This window comes from Aythya fuligula, chromosome 10 (genome assembly GCF_009819795.1).
Source record: "Aythya fuligula isolate bAytFul2 chromosome 10, bAytFul2.pri, whole genome shotgun sequence".
NCBI classification, from domain to species: Eukaryota; Metazoa; Chordata; class Aves; order Anseriformes; family Anatidae; genus Aythya; species Aythya fuligula.
Genome location: NC_045568.1, coordinates 6,239,975 through 6,265,498, shown reverse-complemented (window position 1 = coordinate 6,265,498; position 25,524 = coordinate 6,239,975). Strand labels below are relative to the sequence as shown.

The 25,524-nt window shown below is 34.9% G+C and overlaps 2 protein-coding genes across 2 annotated transcripts in view; one reads left to right on the top strand and one right to left on the bottom strand.

Moving 5' to 3' along the window:
* CENPP (centromere protein P) overlaps window positions 1-25,524 on the bottom strand; it is a 141,465-nt gene that overhangs the window by 23,152 nt on the left and 92,789 nt on the right. The gene's annotated exons all lie outside the window — the stretch shown is intronic.
* ECM2 (extracellular matrix protein 2) lies at window positions 5,243-24,503 on the top strand. Its single transcript, XM_032193855.1, has 10 exons — window positions 5,243-5,478; window positions 8,894-9,213; window positions 13,368-13,556; window positions 14,836-15,405; window positions 15,719-15,834; window positions 16,215-16,350; window positions 17,586-17,743; window positions 19,175-19,314; window positions 20,865-21,191; window positions 21,945-24,503. Exons 2-10 carry the CDS (start codon window positions 8,919-8,921, stop codon window positions 22,144-22,146), a joined length of 2,133 nt encoding a protein of 710 aa, XP_032049746.1. The 5' UTR covers window positions 5,243-5,478; window positions 8,894-8,918; the 3' UTR covers window positions 22,147-24,503.

The following is a 25,524-nucleotide window of genomic DNA, read 5'->3' as shown; positions in this document are numbered from 1 at the left end:
ATTTTCCAGTACAAAAGGATATGTCAACATCTGAACCTGAAAAATAATGGGATACTAGTTGAAACAAAAGAGAGAAGTACAGTTGAAATCTTTTACATTTGCTACAAGACATATTCGTTTTAAGGACATATTATTAAAACTAGGTGGACAATGTCCATTGGGACACCACAGAGAATAGGCTTTGGGCAATGAAGTAATCACAATTTCTTCACTGATGCACATAGTTACAGGCAGTAGATAAAACACACTGGCTTCAAATTCCAATTGGCTGCTTCTCTTATGTGCTGTTGGTACCTAAATGCATCTTCTTACATTACTAAAAATACTCATTAGGAAGCAGGCAACTCAAGTTGGATGAGTGCAATTAGTAAAACTGACCAGATCTACAATATACATGTACTCTGTAAGGAACAGCAAATAGGAATGGACAAAACCAGCCAGTTACAATATGATCTGCATTTAGGAAAAAACACAAAGCACAAGGTGAGGTACTGTGTGTTCTCCTTAACAGCAGTAAAAATGCCTTTGCCAGATACAAGAAAGGTTTACAGGTTACTTCCATATCTCTGTTCATTGGCACCTCATTTATAAAGTGAAAAAGCATACCTCAAACTAAAAATGGTGCTGTGGTATTGAATGTAAAGATAACAGATTGAGGGGGTCAGTACTAATGAATTAATATCATACACATTCCATTCACTTTAGTGGAGAATTGGAATTGCGGTGCAGTTGCAGTTGAAAAGCAACCTGTTTTTTTTTTTATGTAAAAATATCTTGGCTACATTTATCTCATATTGCATATTTAGGTTTATTCCTACCATGAAGTCCTCAATGCATTTTGTAATGTAGAGTCAACATTTTTAAATGTGAGAAAAATCTGTTTTTAATGTCCCTTAAAGGTTTCCCAACAACATTTTTTCCTTCTCCTATGTTTTTTTCCTTAAGCATATTGGTGACCACTGATTACAAAAAAGAATGCAGTAACTGCTATAGGTTTTAGAAATGCAGTGTACTGCCAATCCCAAATTCCCCTTCTCATGTTCTGTGCTGACTCTAGCAGTTACAAATTTATTTTTTTCCCATTGCTATTTTTTCCAGCTATAAACTTGTGTTTTATTAAAAAAAAAAAACCAACACATCAGTAAGTCCAAAGATTAGTATTCCATCTTTGTCTCTGATCAAAACCAGCCCCCAACTGCAAAGATTCATCAAGAAAACCAAGAGCAAAGCAATTTAAAAAAAATCATTGCGTTCTTTTATTGAAAGTTTTTAAAAATGCTGCTATAGCTTTTGGTACTGTCTCCTTTCTTTCAAATTCCTAAACTAAACAAAAACAACTCTAAATTCCTGAATGTGGATGTGTTATTTGACTCACCGAAATAATATTTTTCATCAGTGTTTTGAGAATAAATTTGGTAATGGATCCAACTTCAACAGAACCCTTCTGTTAACACAGTAAACTGGGAGGCATAATGAAGCACGTATTAGTGACAATATGTGAGAAATCCATTGAGCACTGAGCTGATGCTTTCATTTGCAAGCCCAGTTTAAAGAACAGGGTGGAAAACAATAATACCAAGGCAGTCATAACAACCGGGGAGGTGCTTCACGTGAAGCTTAGAGAGTGAGAGGAAGGACACCACTGGCACATTCATCACGACTTGAAGAAAAATGCTCAGCAGCTTAGTGTATGAATAATAGGTGACTGACTAATGGATGCCTTCTGTAAAGGAACTGAAGTCTAGAAAATAAGAAAAAAGCATGTATGCGAAAAGAAACATGAAGCAGCAAAGTGTCCTAACAAATTAAGGAGATTAAGAATAACTGAAATTGTGACAGATGCACTCCCTATAACATGACATACTAAGCAAGGAAGAATAGGTCTCACTCTGTTGTAAAAACAACAACAACAACAAACCAAACAAACAAAAAAACCCTTCTCTTTGGTACTGGAAAAGAACAGTCATGCAGAAGACATGGACTTTACAAAATTTGTATGTGGTATTTCTCAAAATAATTGCAGAAAGCAGAAAATTCCCCAGCTTGATGTTCTGCAAGGAATGTCATGTCATCCTTTACTCCAGTTCAACAAAACATCAATATGTAGCATAAGATACATCATTACCTACATGTAAGTAAAAGATAAATCATTACATAAATACAGATGCATACAAAATACTCTCATAGAATTCTGAAATAACTTTAAAATAAAATATAAATATAGACATGTTGGAAATAACAGTCTTTTTACAGTTCTTTTGGGCAGACTTCCAGATTTATTTATTTTTATGGGGGAGGGGAGGTACTCCATATGCAAGTCCCACAAAAGCTCAAATGCTCATAACCCTTAACAACACAGACCTATTGTTGGGGGCTTTTTTTGTACAAATTACAGAAATAGCCTGTAGCAATTCACTTCAAAAGTAATAAAGTTCCAATGCTGTCAACTTACACAATTTCTATCTTTTTAGTCAGCATTTTCTCTGTTTTTGCTCTGACCCTAGAAACATAAAAATGCTCTCCAAAACTTGCAGTGCATGGCTGCTGTATACGTTGTCTGAATAATCGTAGCTTGGCAACTCATTGCTAGCTGGGACTCAGCCCTGTGAGCAACCCTAACGAAGACCTACTTCGAGCAACCTCCAAGCCGACAGCACTCAGCCAACACAGTCGGCATGAAAACACACTGCCTTTTCTTTAATCTTGTTTAGAATACAAGGAATAAGAGAATCAAATATTATATACATCAGGAAAGTATAACCATTTGAAGCAGCATTGATTTATTTTTTGAGAAGCTCATTTTAATGTCATCTGCGATCGCATTTCATAAACAAGCATGCTATATACCCTTCTGAACCGCTTCCAAATTCCTTGGGTTTGCTGACTATTAATAGAAAGAAGATGCTGGTTCAGCCTGGAGAAAAGAAGGCTCAGGGAAACCCTTGCAATATCTAAGAGAATACAAAGCACAGCTCTTTAGGGAGGTGTACATTGGAAGGATGAGAGACAACGATGAAATGTTTTGCAATGGAGACAATCAAGCATTGCAACTGGTAGCCAAGAGAAGTTGCATAAACTGTGCCCTTGATGCCTTTCAAGACATCAGTAATTATCAATATTTTTTTTCAACCATAAAATTTCTTAAAAGCCTATATCCAATATTGTTGTCACCTAATAGGTAATAGGGACATTACAAAAATCTGTTGGAAACATTATAAACAAGCCTGATGCCAACCTAAATTCTAACCCCCCTTTTTCACTGAAGATTTCCTTGAATAATTTCCACTGGGTAGTTTCAGAAAAAGGAGAGGGAAAGCCTTGTCCCACTACAAATTACAAGCTCTAAGAAGAAGAGGTCAGCAGAGATTTTATAAAGAATTCATGCCATAGGCTGATTTTATGTTCATTTCACACCTCTTATGGCTCTTGCTTAAATCACTAAGTAACAGTGCTAGCAGTTTGCAATAAGATGGAGTTAAAAATTATTTTATTCACTGCTGTTTAATCGTTGTCTCTTCACTTCTCAAAGGAGACAATTCCACATTAAGGCATCTTAATGGACAACAATGTACATACTGCACAGCTCACTCATGGCACGATTAGCTGTGCATTTGGGGTGGACAGGCAGGGCCATACGTACAGACGAACCAGATCCTGGCAACCTGCTGTACTCAGAGTGAACCATTCACATAAAGAATGGTTCACTATATATACAAATACTACAGGTTTTGCTCATTTTTTGTTTCTAATAAAAGAGCATTACCTGAACTGCACACATCTGAGATCTTTTACAAGACCATCCTAGTCAAAAATACAGTGATGACATAACTTAAACAGCCAGCTTTGAGGACTTCCTAGAATTCAGCCATCAGAGATGCCACATCCAAAGCAGATGCATTAAACCAGAGCTTTGCATGAGCGAAGGCTGGCCAGATCCACCACACTGGCCACTAGCAGGCGACCTTGTGTCCAGCTGGGCAGGCTTTCAGGAGATGGGGGCCTGGTACACTATCAGCAGATAGCCATGAAACAATGACCAGAAGCATAAGAAGCAGCATTCAAATACATAATGCAGTGAATGCTGCTCACTCGAGTGAGTACACCAGTATTTAAATACATAAAGACTTTTACCTGACACACACAACTTTTTTTTTTTTTTTTTAATCCTTTACTTGTGCGAGAACAACTGTTGTCCTACTGTGTGACTTGCCTTCTATACAGAGCAACGTTTTGAACACAGGAACCGGGTGTGCTATCTCATTTCAGATGCTAGCTCCATTTCAGCATAACCACCTCCATTCTTTTTAAGCAGTTCCAGATAAAACACACAAGTTTTTTATTTCCTCTTTTGACTTTGCAAAGCAAAGCACACTAGACACCGAATAACTATTTTAAGAGACAATCAATTTTCCCAATGTCTTTCTGCCACAGGCAGGCTAACAATTATGGTTAACTCAATGGTTATACCATTCCCTGACTGTCTCAACGTTCCTCAGAGTGTGAATTCAAGCAAACAACAAATTTGTAACGTCCGAACAACTCAGACAACTCCATCTACCAGGTAAATTTGTCATTTCTGAAGCTAAGCAGACTCATCGTCTCCTCAGACTCTGACACACTGCAGCACCTCTGTCTGAGGATGAAGGAAAAGGCTCTGCTGGCACACAAAGGACTTGTGGTAACGTACCATTTTTCCTCCCTTCCCCCCAAACTCAGTTCTCATATTTGGATTACTAACTTCTGGATTGCTGTGCTTCAGTATCAGGTTTCAGGATGTAATTACCCTTACAAAAAATGAAGGGAAAATGCTTCAGTCTTTTTATTTTCCATGCATAAGATAGAACTTATGGTGAAATCATTGCTGTAATAGGACAAAAGAAAATGTTTCCATGAAAAAAACCTTCAATAAAAAGGTTTGGTTCATATAGATTACAGGCTGACAGAAGAGGATTAAGAAAATACAAATTTAAGAAACATTCTCATTTTAATAAATATTTTTATACTAAGGGTACTCTATCCAAAATATCTTTGTACAATAAAAAATCTACATTAAGTTCATGCCACCTGGAAACAACACTTCTAAATACATAAACCAGAACTGAACGCACATTTTTCAGGTCTTTTAAAAACACTCCATTTTCTCGTTCCTTATGCAACTGTAAGTACTGAAAGAGAAATTTCCAGCTGTGCCTTGTCAGCCTACGGACCGAACGTATTGTGCTGCTTTTCATTTTGCTTAACTGGGGTTTTTAGTTCTCCGAGTAACAGTATTAGCTGATTCTCTGCAGACAGAACAGAACAGCGCGTTGTCCCCAGGGAAAGAAGCTATTTCAGACTTAACTAAGGAATCATCTAACATGTTTCAACAACCCCTACTGTTTCTCTGTTTGTTTTAAAGATATCAGTGTGATTTTGTTTCATTTGCAACTGGAGACTAAATGACACCAAGCAGAATCTCCTGTTAGGTTAGATTACAAGGTAAAATGTTTTACATTTTAAATTACTGCTTAAAGCGTGGTGTTGAATGGCTTAAACTACATGTTAACTTTGCAAATATGTATGAAATAATATTAGTTATTTTTAGTAATACTGAACATAAATGCTTTTCTAGCTTAAGTATGCAATACCAGTTGATTTGCTTTGTGTTTGGTGTGAATGTTTGCCACACACTTCAAGCTTAAACTAACTGAAAATGCAATTAGCTTTGCTGGTATGGCTAAATGTAACTCATTTCTGTGCAATCAGTTTAAAGGAGGGTATGTGAAAAATCTTGGTAAATCACTTTAACCCCTGTGTATCTTGAGAAATAACTATGACATTTTAGAAAGATGCTTGAATTTAGACCGGGTCTCAGTTCAAGACTGTCTTTAGATAAAGACAGATTATTTAATAAATTCTGATATTCTGGTATTCTAAAGGATCACTGGTTTAAAAATTAACTATTTCTATTACCATAACAACAAAATAACAGTTACTGAACTTATTGAAGATAAACATTTTAAAAGATGCAAACTACTGAATGTACGTGATAAAAGTAAAGGTTTTAAAGATGCTTATGCATATCATGCATGATCTAAACTTTTATGGGTAAAATCAAAAAGGTATAGCAATGCAGTCATGTTGAGTGTGTCTGGCAACATGAAAATATAGCAATTTGAATTTATTAGCTGTCTATAATCTTATTTTGAAACCTAATCTTTTTTTTACAAAAGTCTTATAAATTGAACAGGTTGAATTGTCAAGTTAAAAGTTGGCTGGCACTATACTAAATACAACTTCCTGATAATAATCTGAGGATTCTGGACACGGTTATAAAAGGCCCAATGCATTTAAGGCCCTTTTCTTGTATGATATTCACAATTTTGGTCTTAAAATGTGAGACACCACTTATTAAATAAGCCAATGAAATAAATGTAGAAATGTAGCTCAGTATTTTGCATACAAGGAACACCATTTGGTTTTAAGTAGTAGTATTAAGTTTTCACTACTGAAAAGCTGACTTAGGGTGAAAATATATGATATGAACAGGAGGGTTAGCCTAAAAGACATTCCCTTGGGGAGGGTGCTTTTTGTTTTTGTTTTAAAATTTGTTGTCATAATATTTTATGAAGGCAATTTTCACTCTATAATAATTGGATCTTAAATATAGTTTTATTATTTATATTGCAAATACTGCAAAACAGGAAAATATTGAGACAGTTTGTACAGTAAATGTAATGTAATTCACATTGTATTTTTTCTGACTTAAAAATACCTATATTGAGAATTGAAAAGCATTTCAGTAATGTCACTATAAGACTCGTCGCAGGAAGGAATGGTTAAATGTTAAAATGAACTAAATGTAATGTACCAATATTGCTACTATGTAGCTATGGTGTTATTACAAAGTGTACTATAAAAATGTGACCATAATTGAGATGTCACTAACTCAACAGAATGAATACAGATGTTCAAGACTTTTCTTTGTATGCTCAGTTTTCCCTAAGGGCTCTTTATGCTTTTCATTCAAACACATGGAACAGAAGTTTACTGTGTAATTTTATAGTCAGTCATTACCATACAAGAAAGTTAGAAACCAAAAATATTAGGTCATCTGTCCTGCAACATGAAGTACCAAGAAGCAGGCACTTCCTGAAAAAGAACAGACATCACCAATGCAGAGTACAGGCTTCTCCATCTATTTCATATGTTAACTAACAATAATTTCTTTACGTAAAAAGTCAGTGTACAGTCCATACAGCATTTTTGGAATAATTGTTTTCTCATGGGTAGAAGGTGATGTGAATAAACTCAAGTCTGGATTGTTTTCATTACATGGGAATTTGTATGACACACCTGGATTTCAAGTTCCCTTAATAGTGGGGATACAAATATTAGCTTACCTTAACAAAATTCTGTAAATAAATATATATTTGCTATAATATTTTAAATTTAAAATAGTTGAACACAGAAACCAAAATATTAGGAAAACATCATACCATATTGTTTTTAAGCTTATTTACTGCCAACTTCCCATTTAAAAACAGAATACAAGAATTATGCTGTAGAAAGCTTCAAAAAATATGCAATCACATGCCTTATGTTAAAGAAAAGTTAGGCAACTTGTAATGAAAAACTTGACCGTTTCCCTTAATCAGAAAATACCAAGATGTATAAACTTCTAAAAAAAAAGTCTTTCAGGCAGAAAGTTCAGGTTCTTAAAGTAATACAAGGTAAGTATTAACACAACATAAGTAACTATAAGACTAACTCCAAAGAGAAAGGCTAAATATAAAGCCTGGCTGACAAACATCAAGAAAAAGCAATTTTGAATCCCCTTTTGACTTCCTTAGAGAAAACTAATGGACATACTCTAAGCTTTATCTTGGACACAAAGAATAAATGCTGTAAGTTTCAAGTTATATCAGCAGTCACTAATTCTCAACATCACAAGAACAACAGTATCTTTAGTATCAGTTAAATAGGTCCCAGGACAGAGTTTCCTTTCGGAAATAGTAATGCCAAGAGAGCTATGAAAAAGCATTAATAACTTTGGGTATGCATGCAGTAGTTACCCCACTGGGATAGCCATTGCTTGATATGGTTTCCATGCATACTGCTGGATCCTGACTGCTCTGTTCTGGAATGCCACCTATTGGTGACAGTAAGTGTAATGTAAGCACTACAATGTATGTAGGAAGGTTCAAAATATATAGACATACTCCGTTTCTTGGAAAGTAAATGCAGAACACAACCCATTACAGACTGCCATTTTTAGACGACCTACGCAGAACTAAGATTCCATTAAACAAGAGGATGGCTAGAAGTACAAGCAAAAGTACATCTCTTTTCATCTACGGTGACAACTACCTTGCATAAAATGATAAACCTAGGGAGCATTTGGAGCAGAATATCAAAAAAGAACTATGCATTTTTCTGTTACTTTGCCATTCCCAAGTTCAGAAGTTACAACAACCTGGAAGAAATATTAGGAATCAAAAAAATGCAGAAACACTTCACAGCTCTCAGGAGCACCCTTTCTGGAAGCAATAACAATTGCTAAACTACAAACGCCTCCTGGCACTGCGAATGTACAGATTCAACTCCTAAATGCAAAGGTAGTACCTCTTTAGCTGCAGGATTGATTGAAAAAGATACAGTTTCATACTCAGTTTGACTCATTCAGCAGTCAGCTGATAAAATATCCTTCTATCCAGTGGTACATTTGAATGGTCAGAGAACCACAGAAGTAAAGTTGCTTAAATGAGCTCTCATAGGGCAATTGATTTCCAAGAGGAAACTTGCTTACGTTGACCTACCATGCATTGGTCCACTTGCTTTAAAAAGTGCAATATTTGTCTGACACAACACTAAAAGCTCTCTAGATATCTAATTTTCTTCTTTCCCATTCTAGGACATTTTCCGAGACACACAAAAGCATGCAGGCTTCATCATTTGTCTACTGTTTGCTGCTTGTCTCTCTGTGTATTGATTTTTCTCAAAATGAACCTAGTGAAGTTCCTAGGAAGCAAAGGAGAAGAATGCGCAATGGAGGAGCAGGGAAGGGCTCCACTGCCCAGCGCAGGTCTCTGAGACAGCCAAGGATGAAGCTTCCAGCTCCGGTTGCTGTAGCACCCAGCATACCTCTCATTAATATCGATGACGGTGTTATGGGAGTATTTGACTCTCTCATAGGTTTGGGTGGACATGAATCTAGTTATAGTGTCTTACCAGGTAAGAATTAAACCCCTCTACTACTTAGAGTAGACAAATACCTTGCAGACTAATTTTTTCTCTTGATTTCAAATGAAACATGTAAAATCCTGAAAGCTTTATGTTATCTCTATTTGCAACACAGAGTGAAACAAAATTCGATTACCTTTTCCTAAAGTAACTCTGTTGCCTTTTATAATAACTCCATGTCTAGCATATGATGCTTTTTAATTATCTATGCTTAAGCATTACAGATAATCCTGCTTTGCCATGTAAAAGTAAATTCTCTGCAAATTGTCTGCATTCTCCCTTCATTATATCTAATTCAAATTTTGCTGGGATAGTATTTTCATAGCTTCAAATGTATAGCAAGTTTGAAGGCCCTTTTGGAGAATGTCTTGCTCAATATCTCCAAAGTCAATTGAGGCCCTAACACCAATAACACAAGTGTTATTTAAAATGAATTAAGGTCTTGAATTTTTCTCATGTTTAAAAAGCAACATTCAAACTATGTCTACATGCAGTAGATTGGGATTAATTATTTATTTTGTAAATAAATCAATAACATAGTAATAGTTGCAATATGAAGGTTACATTACAAACAAATTTTATGTTTTGAGAAACAAACAAAAAAAACCACCATAATTTCATTGGTCTTTACTAAAGCCTACCTTAGTAATTTTAACATGACTCTCTACAGTCTCCTCAAGGAATACAAGACAAGAAAGAAATTGAAAATTTATATATGTAAGTATCTTTATGGTCCTTAGCACAGAAAAGGGACAGAACACTCTTGCTCTACAACTTTTGTTTGCAGACATTTTCAACATTACAGATGGCAAATTTGGACTCACAAAACAGGAAATTAAGGCTCAGCAAGAGTCTAAAAACCAGACATCTGTTGTAAAGATAAAAAATTCTGAATACTACTATAAATATTTTTAATGTTGAAAACCTAGTTACTAACCAACTGAAAAATCATTGAGGTATTATAATGCTTCATTTCTTTTCATAGAAAGAAGTTTAAAGGTTGAAGAACAGACACTGGGATGTTGTGAAAGACCAATATAGGGTCATGTCTGCTCTATAGCTCAGGAATACAAAGGCTTCCATTGCAGCACTAAAGGATCACACACTGAATAAAAACACCATATGCAATTTTATGAATAAGAAAGCCCTGACTACCTTTTCTCTACATAAAATGATAATAATCTAATTTCATAAGCAAAATTTAGGCTTTTTTAAGTGTATCACACACAGGAGGCACAACCGCTATATTAATAGGTCTCAACTTTACGGCAAAACATATTTTAGTCATATTTTCCTAACGATTACTGTGTGTTGCAAGTCCTTACTTTCAAAAAGGATGAACCATTTCAAACTGAATAGTTTAAAGTAAGGGAAACTAGAAAAACTCTTAACTATATCATGTCTAGTGTATACTACAGTATTGCTCTTCTAATACATAATGTCAAACTTTAATTTAAAATATATATATATATTAAACAGAAGAAAATGCCACATAAATTGCATACACTTTATGTAAGATATTCCAGTTTCTCTGACAGAGACTATCAGTCATGCTGAAATAATGCATAGTCCCCCCCCAGCCACTCCCCATTTTTTTCTTTCTATCTGGACTTGCATCCAAAAGCTGAGCTAAAACCACTGAACTCATTTTATTTGGAACCTCATGCTGGATTTACACCATATTTCCAAAGGTTAAAAGTCCTGTGCTTATATGCCAAACACTTCAACCACAAGGTATTTTTTAGTCTAGCTTTTAAAGTTCAAAATTTTTGCAAGTTAATGTCAGATTTGGAAAAAACAGAACCTATTAAATAATAGAACACTATTATTAATCATGCTTCAAAACAGAAAAAAAATGCAATCCAAAACCCAGAACTGAATTATCATTCTTCTAGCTACTTATTCTGCTGTGAGTAGCCTAAATAAACAATCTACACATACCATTTGCAGGATGCAAATTAAGAGCTTAAAGAGAATTTTAATGGCAACCAAAGATATCTCTTTCCTCCACATAAAGTTCATGTGAACTCACTTAAATTAAATCAAAGAGTTCACCACAGCATAAGGAAATTTACAGTTGTTTGTCCTTTACAGACTAAATAAAGTTTGCATTTTAAGCAGAGCAGAATTCGAAGTATGCTGTTGTTGCACTATTTCTAATATGTTTTAAATGTCACTTCTCCCTACTCAATGAATAAGAAGTTTAAGGGGCATCTCAACCCAGTCTTTACTCCGTCTTGTATAAGAATTCCAAAGGAAGGACTGATAGCAGTTCTGCAAAGCAATAAAGGGGTACCTTCTTTGCCTGTGAGCACACATGCTTGTTTTGTCTTTTAAGTAACTCTCATGCACACAGAAAACAGAATAATTTGTTAGAGAAGTAGGCAGAGGCCAAGTCCTACCATCCCATATCTTTATGCTAATTCAGACAAGATTTGCACCAATTTCAGATACAGTCTAGTAGCCCAAACAAAATAAAGAATTGAAGGAAGTACAGAAGAATTTCCACCTCAAGCCAGATATGTTCCCCAGAAACAGCTGACATTTTATTGTTTAACATGAGAAAGTGTAGCGTCCTTTTGTTTCCTTTGGAGATCATTTAAAAGAAACACAGTGGCTTACTGGCAAGTACATAAAAACCAGAAGTCTGGATCCAGCAAACAGTAGGATTATAGATACCTGGGTAGAGTGGCAAAGACTTACAGCCAACTAACATTTGGTGTGGGCTAACTCATCTCCTCCCTCAGTTAATACGGCTTTAGTTGATCAGAGCACAACCTTATGCTGCAGAAACTATATATATATAACCTGGACTTACTGGACCTTTGAAAAACACAGGACATAACTGTTGAAAAGCTTCCTTTTTCCCCTTTCTATCATCCAATCTTAGGATGATGCTGATAATTAGTATTTATTTTAGAAAACAAGTTCATGTCCAATGGGAATACTTTTGTTATGAAATTAAGACTAGAACTGCCTTGAAGGACTTTTGCAAAATGCTAGATTTTGAGTTAAATATTAATATCAGAGATACATGTAGTTCAAGCTTTTATTTGAAGCAAATCTGTACAAGTCTTGTTAGGATATTTAGAGACTCTCCTACCCATTCTCCCTTTACAACTGAGCAACCAAGCAGGAAGCAGGGAAGGTGGTGTTAAAACTACCTCTGCACACAATCCTTCTAGTGACAATGCCTGTCTCAAATGAAAGCCTCTTGCACGTAAATTCCATTGAGATAAGATTTTTCCACTGTATTAGACAATCTTTATACTGGCTGAAGGAGAAAGTCAAACCATCCTTAGGAAAAGAGAAAAATTTTTCTTTAATTTGCCCTTTCCAGCACATAATGTAGAAGTGGTTTGTCAGCTTGAAATGAATCCTTCAGCAATGCATTCTTACAGCAGTCAGGCAGAAAAAAAGGAAGATGTATAGAGTAAAGTTGTTCACCAGGTTCAGAGGTATGCTTGCAAATAGCATCTTACTAGGCATTACAGTGCAGACTTTACTTGCATTGTCTATGAACACTCACTACGAAGTGAATATTGACACCTGCCCAGTTCCTCAGAGCCTTAACAAAAATTTCTCATTTAGTGTGCAAGACATTAGTAAAGATGTCCCCTTCACATGAGAGAGGCAGAAGGGGACCTGGAAAAATAATTCTCAAGTTCTGTGTGATTCATTTTAATGTCATAGTAATGAAGAAATTTTCTTCTTCTTTTTCAACCGTACCTATGCATGACTTTCATTGACCTTCATTTCTAAGGATGGAGAGGAAAGAGGAGATGTCATGCACAAGTCCCCCAGAAACTCACCATCCAGATTTAGTTTTCCCATGTTAAGAAACTCTCTGAATTTGAATAATTTGGGAGTTTTTCTAAAAGATGAAGCTGGTAGGGGTCCTCATCAATTGGCATAACTATTACAACAACTGCCTGAAACAGTGGGAGCAGACAAACAGAGATTAGAGAATACTCATTAACTGAAGACAATGCTATCAAGAAAAGTAAGGAATAAGGATATGATACTTAGAATGGAGTATATTTTGTGTTTTCAAAATGAGAACGAAATAGTAGTGCTTATTTTCAAAGTTTTGATGTAAACTCTTGTTTTTATTTCTGTTTAAGCTTTCTATTTCTTTTTCTTAGGAAAAAAGGGGCAGTGCACAGCTAATGGGATGATTATGTTTGATAAAGCTGTCTGGTCTCCCAAGCCCTGTGTGACTTGTCTCTGTTCAAAAGGAGAAGTAATCTGTGATACAGCTATGTGCCACCCTTTGAAGTGTCCAAAAACTATTATACCTGCAGGAGAATGCTGCCCAGTTTGTTCTGATACTGGTAAAGTACATCATAATATTTTTACTGTTTCTAACCTAACTCAAGCAAAACCTTACATAAAAGTTACACTTAATATTATCAAGTATTACTAGCTACCCATTATACAGTTACAGAGAAAACAAGCCCTGAATTATGTGGAAAGAGCAGGTCTAGATGAGTATGAGTTGATATTTAGAAAGATAATTATATATATATATATTTTTTTTTTCATCTTTTCTCCTACATTTATAAAAAATTACTAAATATACCAAGAAAGAACATCTGGTTCCATTTTATATCCCACTTCCATTCACAAAAGACTCTAGCCAGGATACTAGCCACTATTATTAATATAGTATCAAGTCTAGAAAGTATTTGTTAAAAGTGTAAAAACACATGCAGCTATTAGATATAAATCAAGAGGAGAAAGTTAAGCGGAACAAAAGGATGACAATCATGCTTGTGCTTCAAACAAATTATACAGAAGTGTTATTTTTAAAAATAAAAGAAACTGAGGAGATAAAGATAGAATGTGATTTCCTTCCACTTGTTCCCAATACTCTCCATTTGCAAAGTACTAAACCTAACCTCCTCTTGTTGTCAAGTTATTATTCAGCTTTTTTTTTGTGTGTGTATGTCTAACACACACACAGAGAAATGTACTGAGGCAGGACAGAAATTAACTGTAGAACTAGAAATCATGTTGCTTGAAACATTTCAACTCCATTTATTAAACTTGCTGTGTTATGCTAGTAAAAGCTTCACTTTGGCAATTGGGTTAAAACATTTCCCTGGTTACCTCTACACCTAGAGCCATCTCTACACTTGGCAGTCCCTTACACAGGAGAACATGCAATAGCCTTTGTGAATTTTATTCAAATTACCTTCCTCCTACTCCCAGACATACTTTTTCACTTCTCTAGACCTCTGCATCAAAGCCAAAAAATAATAATTATGCTAATGCAAAAAAGAAGGCAACAAAGGTTATGTTCAATTCTTTCCGCTTTTTTTTTTTTTTTTTTTCCTAGAGTTGCAGAGGGTCATACCCACCCACAAAATGTTTTTCTTGGTTGGCTTAATCATTCATCAAAGTCTGACTCTTCTGTCAAGTAGCAATATAACACCATATTATCATTATTTCAAATCATATTCTAAGGGAAATACTACTCTTCTACAGTTACTGTTTATTTTTATCTTTATGTGAAGGGAACATTGTTTACTAAACCTTTAGTTTCATACCTTCTCATCAGACTTTTTTGTTTGTTTGTCTGTTTTATTATTATTCTCATTACCTGGTCAGCTTCTTCATTGGATTCAAATATTATTTCACTGGATGACATAACTGAGTTGTCTGGTGATTCTCCAGCTCCCAATGACCTTGACAACCCCAATGTTCTGCCATCAGCACATACTAAAACTGAAAAAGATGAACTGCTCAGAACAGAAGTGGTAGAGTTTAAAGACAAAGATGTTCATAGGAAGGATGAAAAGAAAGGAAGAAGGAAAGGCAAAAAGAATCGACATAAGTATAAAGTGTATCAGAAAGAAAAGAGGCCTGTCACAAGAAAGGATGAAGAAAGAAGGCTATCATTTGAAGAGGAAGACCTACAACTTCAAAAAGAAGAAATAAAGAAAAGGGAAGAAATAAGAACAAGAGAGAGAGATACAGAGGAAGAACAGTATGAAAGTGATGAAGATGATGGTACTTTTGGAATGCCATCTCGTTTCCCCATTCCTATTCCACCTATAGAAGCTCCTCCTTTGCCATCTGGATGTTCCACCTCAGAATCCACAGTAAGCTGTATTAATGCCAAACTTACACAAATACCACCCATCACAGATCCAGATCTCACAAGTCTAGACCTTACAGGTAATTAGTGGGTCTGCTTATTATTTTTCTCTCTAATTAACATTAACCATTCTCAAATCCACTCAGCAGTAGCATTAATATATAACAATTTCTTATCATAGAAATGCATTAATAATTTTACAGCTGAGTCTAACACAATAAATTAAAAATTCAAGTTTTTTTTATATACTAGAGGTTAAATAGTAATATAAACATATCTATCTATAAATATTTTATATAATACAACTATTTCTGTTATATATTTTTACATGTACAGTACTACACAACTCAATACATACTGTAACTCAAACTGTTTTCTTGAATTCTGTCCCAGGAAACATTATTACTACTATCTCAGATGAAGCATTCAATGGGATACCTAATTTGGAATGGATTGATTTGAGTAAAAATAATATTACCTCTTCTGGCATAGGTTCACATGCGTTCAAAGTAAGAAATCTAACTTTTCTATTATCCAATGACTGAATATTATTACCTGAAGGAAAGTTTTCCAGTTTTAAGTTCCTGGATCTAAAACAGTTTACACCTAATACATATAACCACAGTATAATTACAATACAATTAAACGTGGTTATTTCAAGAAATTACTCTTGCAATCAAGAACAGCCAGAGATTTTTGAATGACATTAACCAAGCATTAAATGTTAAATAATCATAAGTAAGAAACACCGGCTGGTACTGCACTGCTACTGAAAAAATCTTCAAAATCCTTGTGGTTAATGAAATGGTAACTGTGATCATGCTGTATGTTTAACCATGTATTTTAGACCTTGATAATCTGCATTCTCTTCTTCATCCTTATAATTAAGATCCTGAAAAAGCTCAAACGCTTGTATTTGGATGGAAATATGCTGGTACATATTCCCTCTAGATTGCCATCAACTTTGGAAGAAATAAAAATAAATGACAACCAGCTCCATGCCATTGAAGAAGATGCCTTACAAGGTATTCAGAAAAATAATATTGATCATATGAAAAGATTACAATACATCTGAAAAGCAGACTATTCAACCAAATGCATCTGACTGGATATAACCAGAGAAATAATTACTAACTTTAAGCTTCATGTTTTCAAAAGGCATCAAAAGCTGAAAGATTTGCATGACCGAGTTTTTTAAAATTGCATTTTTCCTTCTTATACAATTGTCACTTTCTCAATAAAGTTATATTTAAAGTTTCTAAGTAAAAGTTGAAGTATGCTGAAGATACGTACTCTCCTGACCCATAACCTGATTGCTCTGTGTCAAATAACACAATCAGAGCAACCCATGATTATTTTAAGTCAAACTAAATGTAGGCTGATACATGATCCATGTCATAATTTGACTACTTTTTGCTCCCTTTCCTCTGCTGCCAAAAGGGTCCCCATGGAAACAGGATTAGTTTAGTGATACAGCTCTCTATGGAGCAATAAAAATGCTTGAGCTGAGACAAAGGAAATGTAGGCCAAAGGAGTAACAAGAAACTTTCAGTTTTTGTAATGATTGGATTGTACTATTAGGAGGAACAATATAAAGCTTCTGTAAAAAACAAAGAAGCAATCAAAAAAACCCCCACAGTTATGTGGTTTATATGTGAATGAGGAACTAAGCATTATGAAGTAGTATTTCTTGCTTACATGTAATGAGCAACACTGCTTTCTTCTGAGACCTACATTTGGATGGCTGAGATCTACGCGATCGTTTCCTTTGGAAGGTGGAACAGTGTAATCTGTGAAGGGTTCTCAACACTCGGTACAGTAAGTGGTTGAAAGGAGTCAGACAGGGAAGGGAAGGAATGACTAAGAAAGGGTAACATCCACTGTCACGTAAGTGACGGGAGACCCGTGGGGATCATTGGGCAACTGCACAAAGGTCAGCGCCAGCACAGACACATAGCATGCGTAGAGCCAGTAAGGCATAAAGGACCTGTAAGAACTAGCCCCAGTTCTTGCAGCTGCCTTTTCCGTTCTGAGTAGGAGAGAAAACTATAAATAAGAAGCCTCTATTAAATCTCTAAAATTCTACAAACTAATCAAAATTAATTCTATGACTATGAGATAATGAACCTTTTAGGAAAAGGCTACATTTTTTCATTACTGTGAACTGATTATATTAATGTTTAAGATGCTTTAATATGAATTAACTAGATATGAGATGGCATTCACTAACAGGAATTCCTACTTTTTTTTTTCCCTCCAGATTTAAAGAACCTGATCACCTTGGAATTAGAGGGAAATAAACTTAGTGAAGCAAATGTCAGTCCTTTGGCCTTCTATCCTTTGAAAAGTCTCTCTTATTTGCGACTGGGAAGAAATAAATTTAGAATTATCCCACAAGGTCTTCCCACTACTCTTGAGGTAAAAACCAAACCAAACCAAAAAAAAGCAAGCTTTATTTTCCAGCCATACTTATCCTTTTTACTGCTTTACTATCATCAGATGAAGATTAATTTTAATTTTAAATATTTGTTTCTAGTTATACTAATTCTTATTGCTAAATTTTTCTTTACAGAAATTTACTTAACACCAACTTTATCCCAAACAGTGTCTCTCAAGTCTGAATTTCTCTAGTATACTCTCACAAAATAGCGTAGCCTGCAAGAAAATTTAAGAAAACTATCAGTCCTGTTTGTTCAGTCACACAGCATAATGTTCTAGTGCAAAAACATTGTTCACAAGATAGCAACAATAATAATCAGAGAAACAGAAAACCTGTTTCATAATGAAAGACTGAAGGAACCAAGATTGTCTAGGTCTGGAAGGGAGAGAAAACCAAAAAAGCTCCTTTCATGCCTATAGCTAACCATCCTTTTCCTTTTTTGAAAGATTTACGTCTCATTTTTCCAGTTTTTCCAAATCTTTGCTAAGTTCTTCCTCATTTGGGGATGAGGGGCTGAACAGGTTTCTTCCCTGAGCAATTTCATCCTCTCTTGATTTTTAATCAAATAATTTCTTCTTTTGGTACTCTCCTCTATCTCCTTCCTCTGCCTAGAATTTGAACTTACATTTGTTTTGGATTTTGTTTGTTTGTTTTGATTTATCTGTTTTATTTAAGGACAAGTGTGAAAGATATTTTCCCCCTCTTCATTCTCAGTATAGTTTCATTTGTAACATACCTCAGTCGTCTCTTCAAAGATCATTCTTGCTACCTATTATTTTCATGATCTCTCTCAATTCTGTCTTTCCCTTTCTTCTTCCTGATTTCAGTGTCCTTGTATTTATTTCTTTTTATTCCTGGAATCATCCATAACCTGAAATGTGAAAGGAAAATACAGAAAGCTAGCTCTAGCTACACCAGCAATATCTTTCTATAGCAGTATCTTCTGCTGCAGCTACTGCCTGCAACTTTTCTTTGGCCTAATGTTCTCCACTTCCCATTCACTCACATGTTACAGGTTTCTTTTTTTGACTGACTTGGTCCCTACAGCAAACACCTGACAAGTTTTTCTACTTGCTCATATGCTTTGGCAACATCTAATTTTAAACCAACACTTAATAAGCATACAGACAATGAATTTCAGGCTAAGAAGTCACTTTTCTCTTTTCCCAAGGCCCTCCTCTGCAGCCCTTAAATTCTATTTCAGATCCTTCATAAACTTTAGTCACTGCTCCTTTTTTTTTTTTTTCTTCATGTCACGTTTATCCGATGCTACAAGCCATTATCAGGAAGTTAATCTTTGCTTTTGTAAACCACAGTTTTGATACATTGCAGACTCACAGCATTAAGTTTTGTAAAACACTGACATTGTATTTTGCTTACACAAATTTCCTTTCCAAATGCTCTTATAGGAGTTATACCTTGAAAACAATCAAATTGAAGAAGTATCAGAAATTTGCTTTAACCATACAAGAAACATAAATGTCATTGTGCTAAAGCATAATAAATTAGAAGAACACAGAATAGCACCTTTGGCTTGGATAAACCAAGAGTAAGTAAGAATCATTTAAACTAGTTTTATTTTTTTCTGTTATCCATAAGTCAGATAATTAAATAAATATTTAGACTTTATTATTTTAACTTGGAATTCTGTTTATCTTTTGATTTGACAGTTTCTCTTAGCTATTTTTTCTTAATTTTCCTTTGCTTAAATTGTATAATCTAGGAAATAACCAGTCAGCTTTAAAACAAAAGTGATCTTATACCTCAAACCTGTACCATATTAACATAGAAGTGTAGATATTTTTTCTGACCATCCAAACAAATAATTAATATTATCAATAGTACTCCATACAATTATATGATAATTTTGTATTAATACGTTATCTCAGAGGTAATTTTAAGATAACTGAATATTGTGCTAGTATTATTTCCCATTAGATTAAAAAACACAGAAGTAAATAAGTAAGTAAATAAGTAAATAAGGGAGGACTGTGCAGCCCCATTACATAAGAGTAGAATACAATGTGAGAGCAGAATATAAGCAGAGCTGGCAGTAAGAATGAAAGAAGCAAAAGACTGCACCACTTTTGTTTCTTCTGGCAAACACACACGTAAACTAAAATATTCAACTAGAGCAGACCTGGCAAACACGCATTGTCTGCTCTCCTCATTTGCTAGTTATCATTCTGAAGCTTTAAAAATAGCTCCAATGATACCAGCTCTGTTGAGTACTTAGCACATATCACAATATATACCAAGATGGGTTTTGGAAGGCATAAGGATATTAGCTGAGCATCCATGTGTCATCAACCATCCAAATCTTCAAAATTTAAGAAGTGGGTCATGTTGCAGAGACAATGGGACTGTTCTGACTAAAATAAGACTACTGTCCAAACCACTCTTCTGTTTCACAAAAGTTAATGCTACTTAAAATCTCACTACTTAAAGCACATGGAATACTCAAGTAGTTTCTGTGGAAAGGATGTGTTGAGCTACACAGTGTATCTTGCCATAACTTATCAGCTGCAGTCCTAGCAGTTGATTTGTAGATTTGTAAACCGCTTAATCTGAAAAGAACACACTGTTACTAACAGCTGCTTTCAGCTCTGTGAGGGAAGCAATCTGGAATGCTTCTAAAGCAGCCATTCACAAAACAATTCAGTTTCAGATGGGCTTTAGAATAACATTTAAAAATCCATGTCAATGGTATGAATGGCAAATTCCCAAGATTAATATGTACATTCTAGGGTCACTTATTATTACAATTCTGCAATGCTTATCAATCACAAACTAAGCCCAAGTTTCCTCTGTTCAACCCCATCTCTACTCATTACTGTAGATTTCTTCCTGTCAACAGAAATCATTATGCTTGACTGATAATTAATGACTTCAATTCCTTCTGTTCCCAGAGTAATTACATAGACAATGTTCCATCAAATGCATTCTGTTCCATTAACAGAAACAAATTTCTCTTTTAAAAGAGATTTTTTGTGAATTTCTTTGTTACCATGTTAAAAGCATTGTTTTGTAGAGACTGTAGCATTTACAACACAGTACGCTATAATGTTTCCATCCCATTTTCTTTCTCCTTTGATGCAGGAACTTGGAATCAATTGATCTCTCCTATAATAAGTTGTATCATGTTCCTTCCTATCTGCCAAAATCCTTACTACACCTGGTACTTATAGGAAATCAGATTGAAAGGATTCCAGGATATGTCTTTGGTCATATGAAGCCAGGGCTGGAGTATCTCTACCTGTCCTTCAACAAACTCACTGATGATGGAGTAGATCCAGTATCATTTTTTGGAGCATATCACTCTCTGAGAGAGTTGTTTTTGGATCACAATGAATTGAAGTCTGTACCTTTTGGAATTGAAGAAATGAGAAAATTACGTTTTCTAAGACTGAACAATAATAAAATAAGGTAATAGGAAGCTTTTTGTTACACTATTGGAATTAAAATAAAAGTTATATGACATGTTTTCTTTTAAGGACTTTTAGTAAATCCTTTCTTTTTTAAAATTTGGAGGAGGAGCTAAATCCCAGGTCTTCCACTGCAGCATTACTTCTGCACGTAATAGGAGAATAATGTGGTTTCACCCTCCCTCCTAGCTCTAAAAAACGCTCACAGAGATGCCGAGCACCAATTCTCTCCAGGAAACCTCTCTGTAATACTGCTGGGACCCACTAGGGCAGCTCCAGTTGGATAAGGCACAGCAAAGCACCAGCTTTTTCTGCTCTTGGGTCAGAGACCAAACCGGTTATAAAAAAAAATGGAAAGAGTTTTCAGCTGTTTATGACCACTGAAAGTGTCTTATCAGTACTTTTCAGTCAGCTGCAGCTGTGAAGTCAGACATTTTTTCTGTTTCATTTCCACTGTTTCCAAAACAGAGGAATGATAGATGAAGGATCTTATGTATGTTATACAGTAAGTTTCATACTTTCATACAACTTGGCAATACTTTTCTCAGGAAAAGGAATAACATGGTATAAATGAGAAAATGCAAGGAGAGAATTTAAGAAAGAATGATCTCCAAAGCTCTTAAATAAATATCTTAGAAAATTTAATTTACTGAACAACATTTTCAAATCTTAATAAATCATATCTCTGAAATAAATTATGAAGTTATGAAGTATCTGTACTAATTAAAATATAATCCCTCCCACAATATCACAGGACGGTCCCTCCAGAACGCATCTGCAGGACTCATCCCGACGATGTCAATGACAACAGTGAAGAGGACGAGAATGAAGATTCACGTCTAGAACACGTTCATCTTGAAAACAACTACATCAACACGAGACAGCTATCACCGCATGCATTTTCGTGCATAAGATCCTATTGCAGTGTTGTTCTTAAACCACAGAAGAGTAAATAAATACCTAACTTTTGCATTGCAAAACCTCTCTCTAGACAAACAGGTTTATTTATTCTCTGCTACCAAAAGGTCTGTCTATTTCTGATCTAAACCCTTTTACTGCGATAAATTATACAGAAGACATTATTTACTGTAGTAAGGTATTGGTGCATTTCTTTATATTGTTTCATTATACGAAAGGTTAAATGTAAAAATAGAAGCTCAAGACTGTCATAAATTTCTATTTCCATTTCTACTGACGAAACTTCTACTTCAACAGATGATATTGTGAGCTCAGACACCCTCACATCAAATTTCAGAAGAATCATAGGATATGCTGAGTGGGAAGGGACCCACAAGGATCACAGAGTCCACACCTGGGTCCTCACCATATGCCTGAGAGCACTTTCAAAAGATAATAATATAGCTAAACACTCAACTTGTTCCAAATTTAAACTGACTAATTGAATTTAAGTCATTTTAAATGATGGCATTAGCTTTAAAAATGATACAAATGAAAATCCCTAAACTATGAACATTCAAGTAGTGCAAGGATCAAATTTCTTAAAACATACCTGGTACTGGAGAAATTTCCTACACAGATTTTTTTCTCTTCCACCTGACATTTCAAGGAAAAAATACTAAACTCTTTGTTTTAGAGAGATGACCCCAGTATTCAAGTGCAGAATTTGATGAGTTAGAGGAACTAATTTCTGTCTGGATTTTTTAAACAGTCTATAAATTATTATCTTTTATTATTATTATTTTTAAACAAGGATGGTAGGTCCCATTCACTTGCACAATCCTTAGTTTAATCAGATTTTTATATTGTACAGGAACAGGATCATGTTGCCTATTTATATGACTAATTAGACCTCCTTGAAACTTTCAAACATCCAGTTAGTAGTTATTTGAAAACTTCTAGATAGTCAAAAGATCACACTTGTAGAGACAATATTGATACAGCAGTTTCAGGTGATTTGATATTAATGTTTGCTTAGGTACACAAAGTAAGTATTTATGAATAGATCTGTATCCCTAGAAAGGAGTTCAATCTCTTGGAGAATTCAAAGGAAAGAAGCCTTTTTAATATTCTGCTCCGGTTTTAATATTACATTCTTTTTCTAAAGTGTTCTATTTTTTTTTTTAATAGAAAATACCTAATATTTTTCTTTTAAAGAATAAATTCCATTAAAATTCAAAGTAACTCTAACATCTTTCATATTTATTAAATTCTACAGTACTTTTTTGAAAGAGTAGGCTTGTGATAGGAAATGATCAGAGATAACTGACAAATCATTTTTCACACAATTACTTTCCACTTGCTCTTGGGCTATTCTGTAAGGAATGAAAAAAAAATTACTCTTTTCTCCAGTACTATAGGCATGCTGCTTAATCTTCAGAATGGGTGGGAACAAAGGATGAAATAGCTTAATATAGGGACTGACATTTCAAAAGGCATATAAAAGCTGTAAGCAACTGCACACCATAAAAACCTTCTAGGGATACATATCAACTGCTGAATTGTAATTTTCTTCCCTTCACTCTGGAATTGAGGGTTGCATGATGCATTTCCCAAACATCCCAATCTACTGCCAGCAAATGTGCTATATAATTAGCATAAATACATCACTCATGACCACTTAATGGTGAAGGTTCCTCCCCTCCCCCATTTTAACGTACTATAGACAGTCTATACAAACACCTGACTTCTGTTTTCTCTGAAGCTATACAATCATGATGAAAGCAAAATTACCTTGTTCTCTCTTATTCATATAAACTATTACCTGCAAGGCACATTGGTACTTCATGTGCAGTTAAAATACAATGTATCTCTTGTACGAAAAAATTCTAAGATATGTGGATTTTGTAAAAAGATTGCTTTGGATATTTTGTTGGTCACTAGTCATATGGTAATGATTTCTTTCTCCAGTATGTGCTTTTTCACTTTTAAGATACCATAAAAGTGAATTTTAAGCAAGTCATTTGTCTTAGATCTTTCCTCCGGTCACTTAATACAATGAGTACCACGCTTATTTGAAGCTACGCTATGATGAGTTGTTCATACAAGAAGCACTTGATAACATAACATGACAAAGTAAAGTTACGGTACAAATACAATGCCATAGCAGTGAAACAGAGACTGAAGGAAACACCTTCTGGAGACAGCACAGAACAGTAGCACAGGCAAAAGACCAAGAAGAAAGAAGTCAAGGGATGGATGTTATGTAACAAATGGATGGTTGCTCACTTAAGAAATACACGGACAATTAAACTTGATAACATTTCCATATGCCAAATGTAAGCAGTTTAAGTCTGCTCACTCTTCAAAATCAGCCGCTAAATTGGAAGTGAAAAGGGGTTTATAATAAAATAAATAAATCCCTCTACATTTTAAGAGTGAGTCTCAAATAATTTTATAAACAGGATTATAACCATTTTACAGCTTGTGACAGTAAGACAGAGAAGTGACCTGACCATTCTTGGTCAAGAAAAATATGGGAACAAAGTCAGAATCTTCTGGCCACCAGAAGGGTAAAAATATGCAAAGACAGCTCAACAAACAAGAAAATAGTAGTAATAAAAACCCCTACAGCTACTGTTTATTCTCTAAAATATGTTTGAGTAAATAATCTTTGCAGGCTTGCATTGTAATTTAATATACTTGAATAGGCATTTAAGAATAGAATATAGTTCTGTTAAAGTATTATTTGTCTCAGAAGGCTCTTATAGAAATACTATGAAACACACCCTGTAATAACCTTCTTGTAATATTCTCCTGGAATTGAAATAATTTGTGTGAGCCCCAGTGGCACCAATCTCTCGAAAATCTGTTAAGTCTTATAGAAGTTGACACCACCTGATCAACAAGAAGCTCAGCTGAGTTGCTTGGAGAGACTTCCCATTACTCCTAGTCAGGTGGCATAATGACTGCCAACAGGAGTTCAGTGCGTGCAAACATGCAAATACTTGCTGAGAATGTGGCTGAGGAAGCAAATTGTTAAGCTGATCTTTTATCAAGTAACAATATTGAACCAAAATCAGGTTTGGGTGGATGCACAGAAGTGCTCTCATTTCTCCTGTTCTCCACATGCAGAAGTAGCTGCAGTTCATATTCCTGGAGAGAATCAAGAAAGAACAAGCTGCAGATTGCTAAGACTGCAAAGAGATGTCTCATTAACAAATTAACCATTTTTTTAAAACCATTTAAGAGAGCAAACTGCTTGGAGTAGGGCAAAAATCTGAATAAAATACTGTTAGTAATCCAGCCATAGACAAATGTAAGGTACATATATCTGAATACATAGGTGTAATGTGTATGTTGAAACTATGAAAGGGTAATATAAAGGTGGTAAGAGGCCAAGAACTGCAAAGGTTAGGATTCAACAGCATTAGTAA

What these genes read in the sequence shown, in the direction of transcription:
- ECM2 (XM_032193855.1), top strand. Translation starts at nt 8,919, where the DNA reads ATGCAGGCTTCATCATTTGTCTACTGTTTGCTGCTTGTCTCTCTGTGT. An exon ending in GTCTTCCCACTACTCTTGAG is followed by an intron (nt 17,744 to 19,174) that starts GTAAAAACCAAA and finishes ATGCTCTTATAG; the next exon opens with GAGTTATACCTTGAAAACAA. An exon ending in CTGAACAATAATAAAATAAG is followed by an intron (nt 21,192 to 21,944) that starts GTAATAGGAAGC and finishes ACAATATCACAG; the next exon opens with GACGGTCCCTCCAGAACGCA.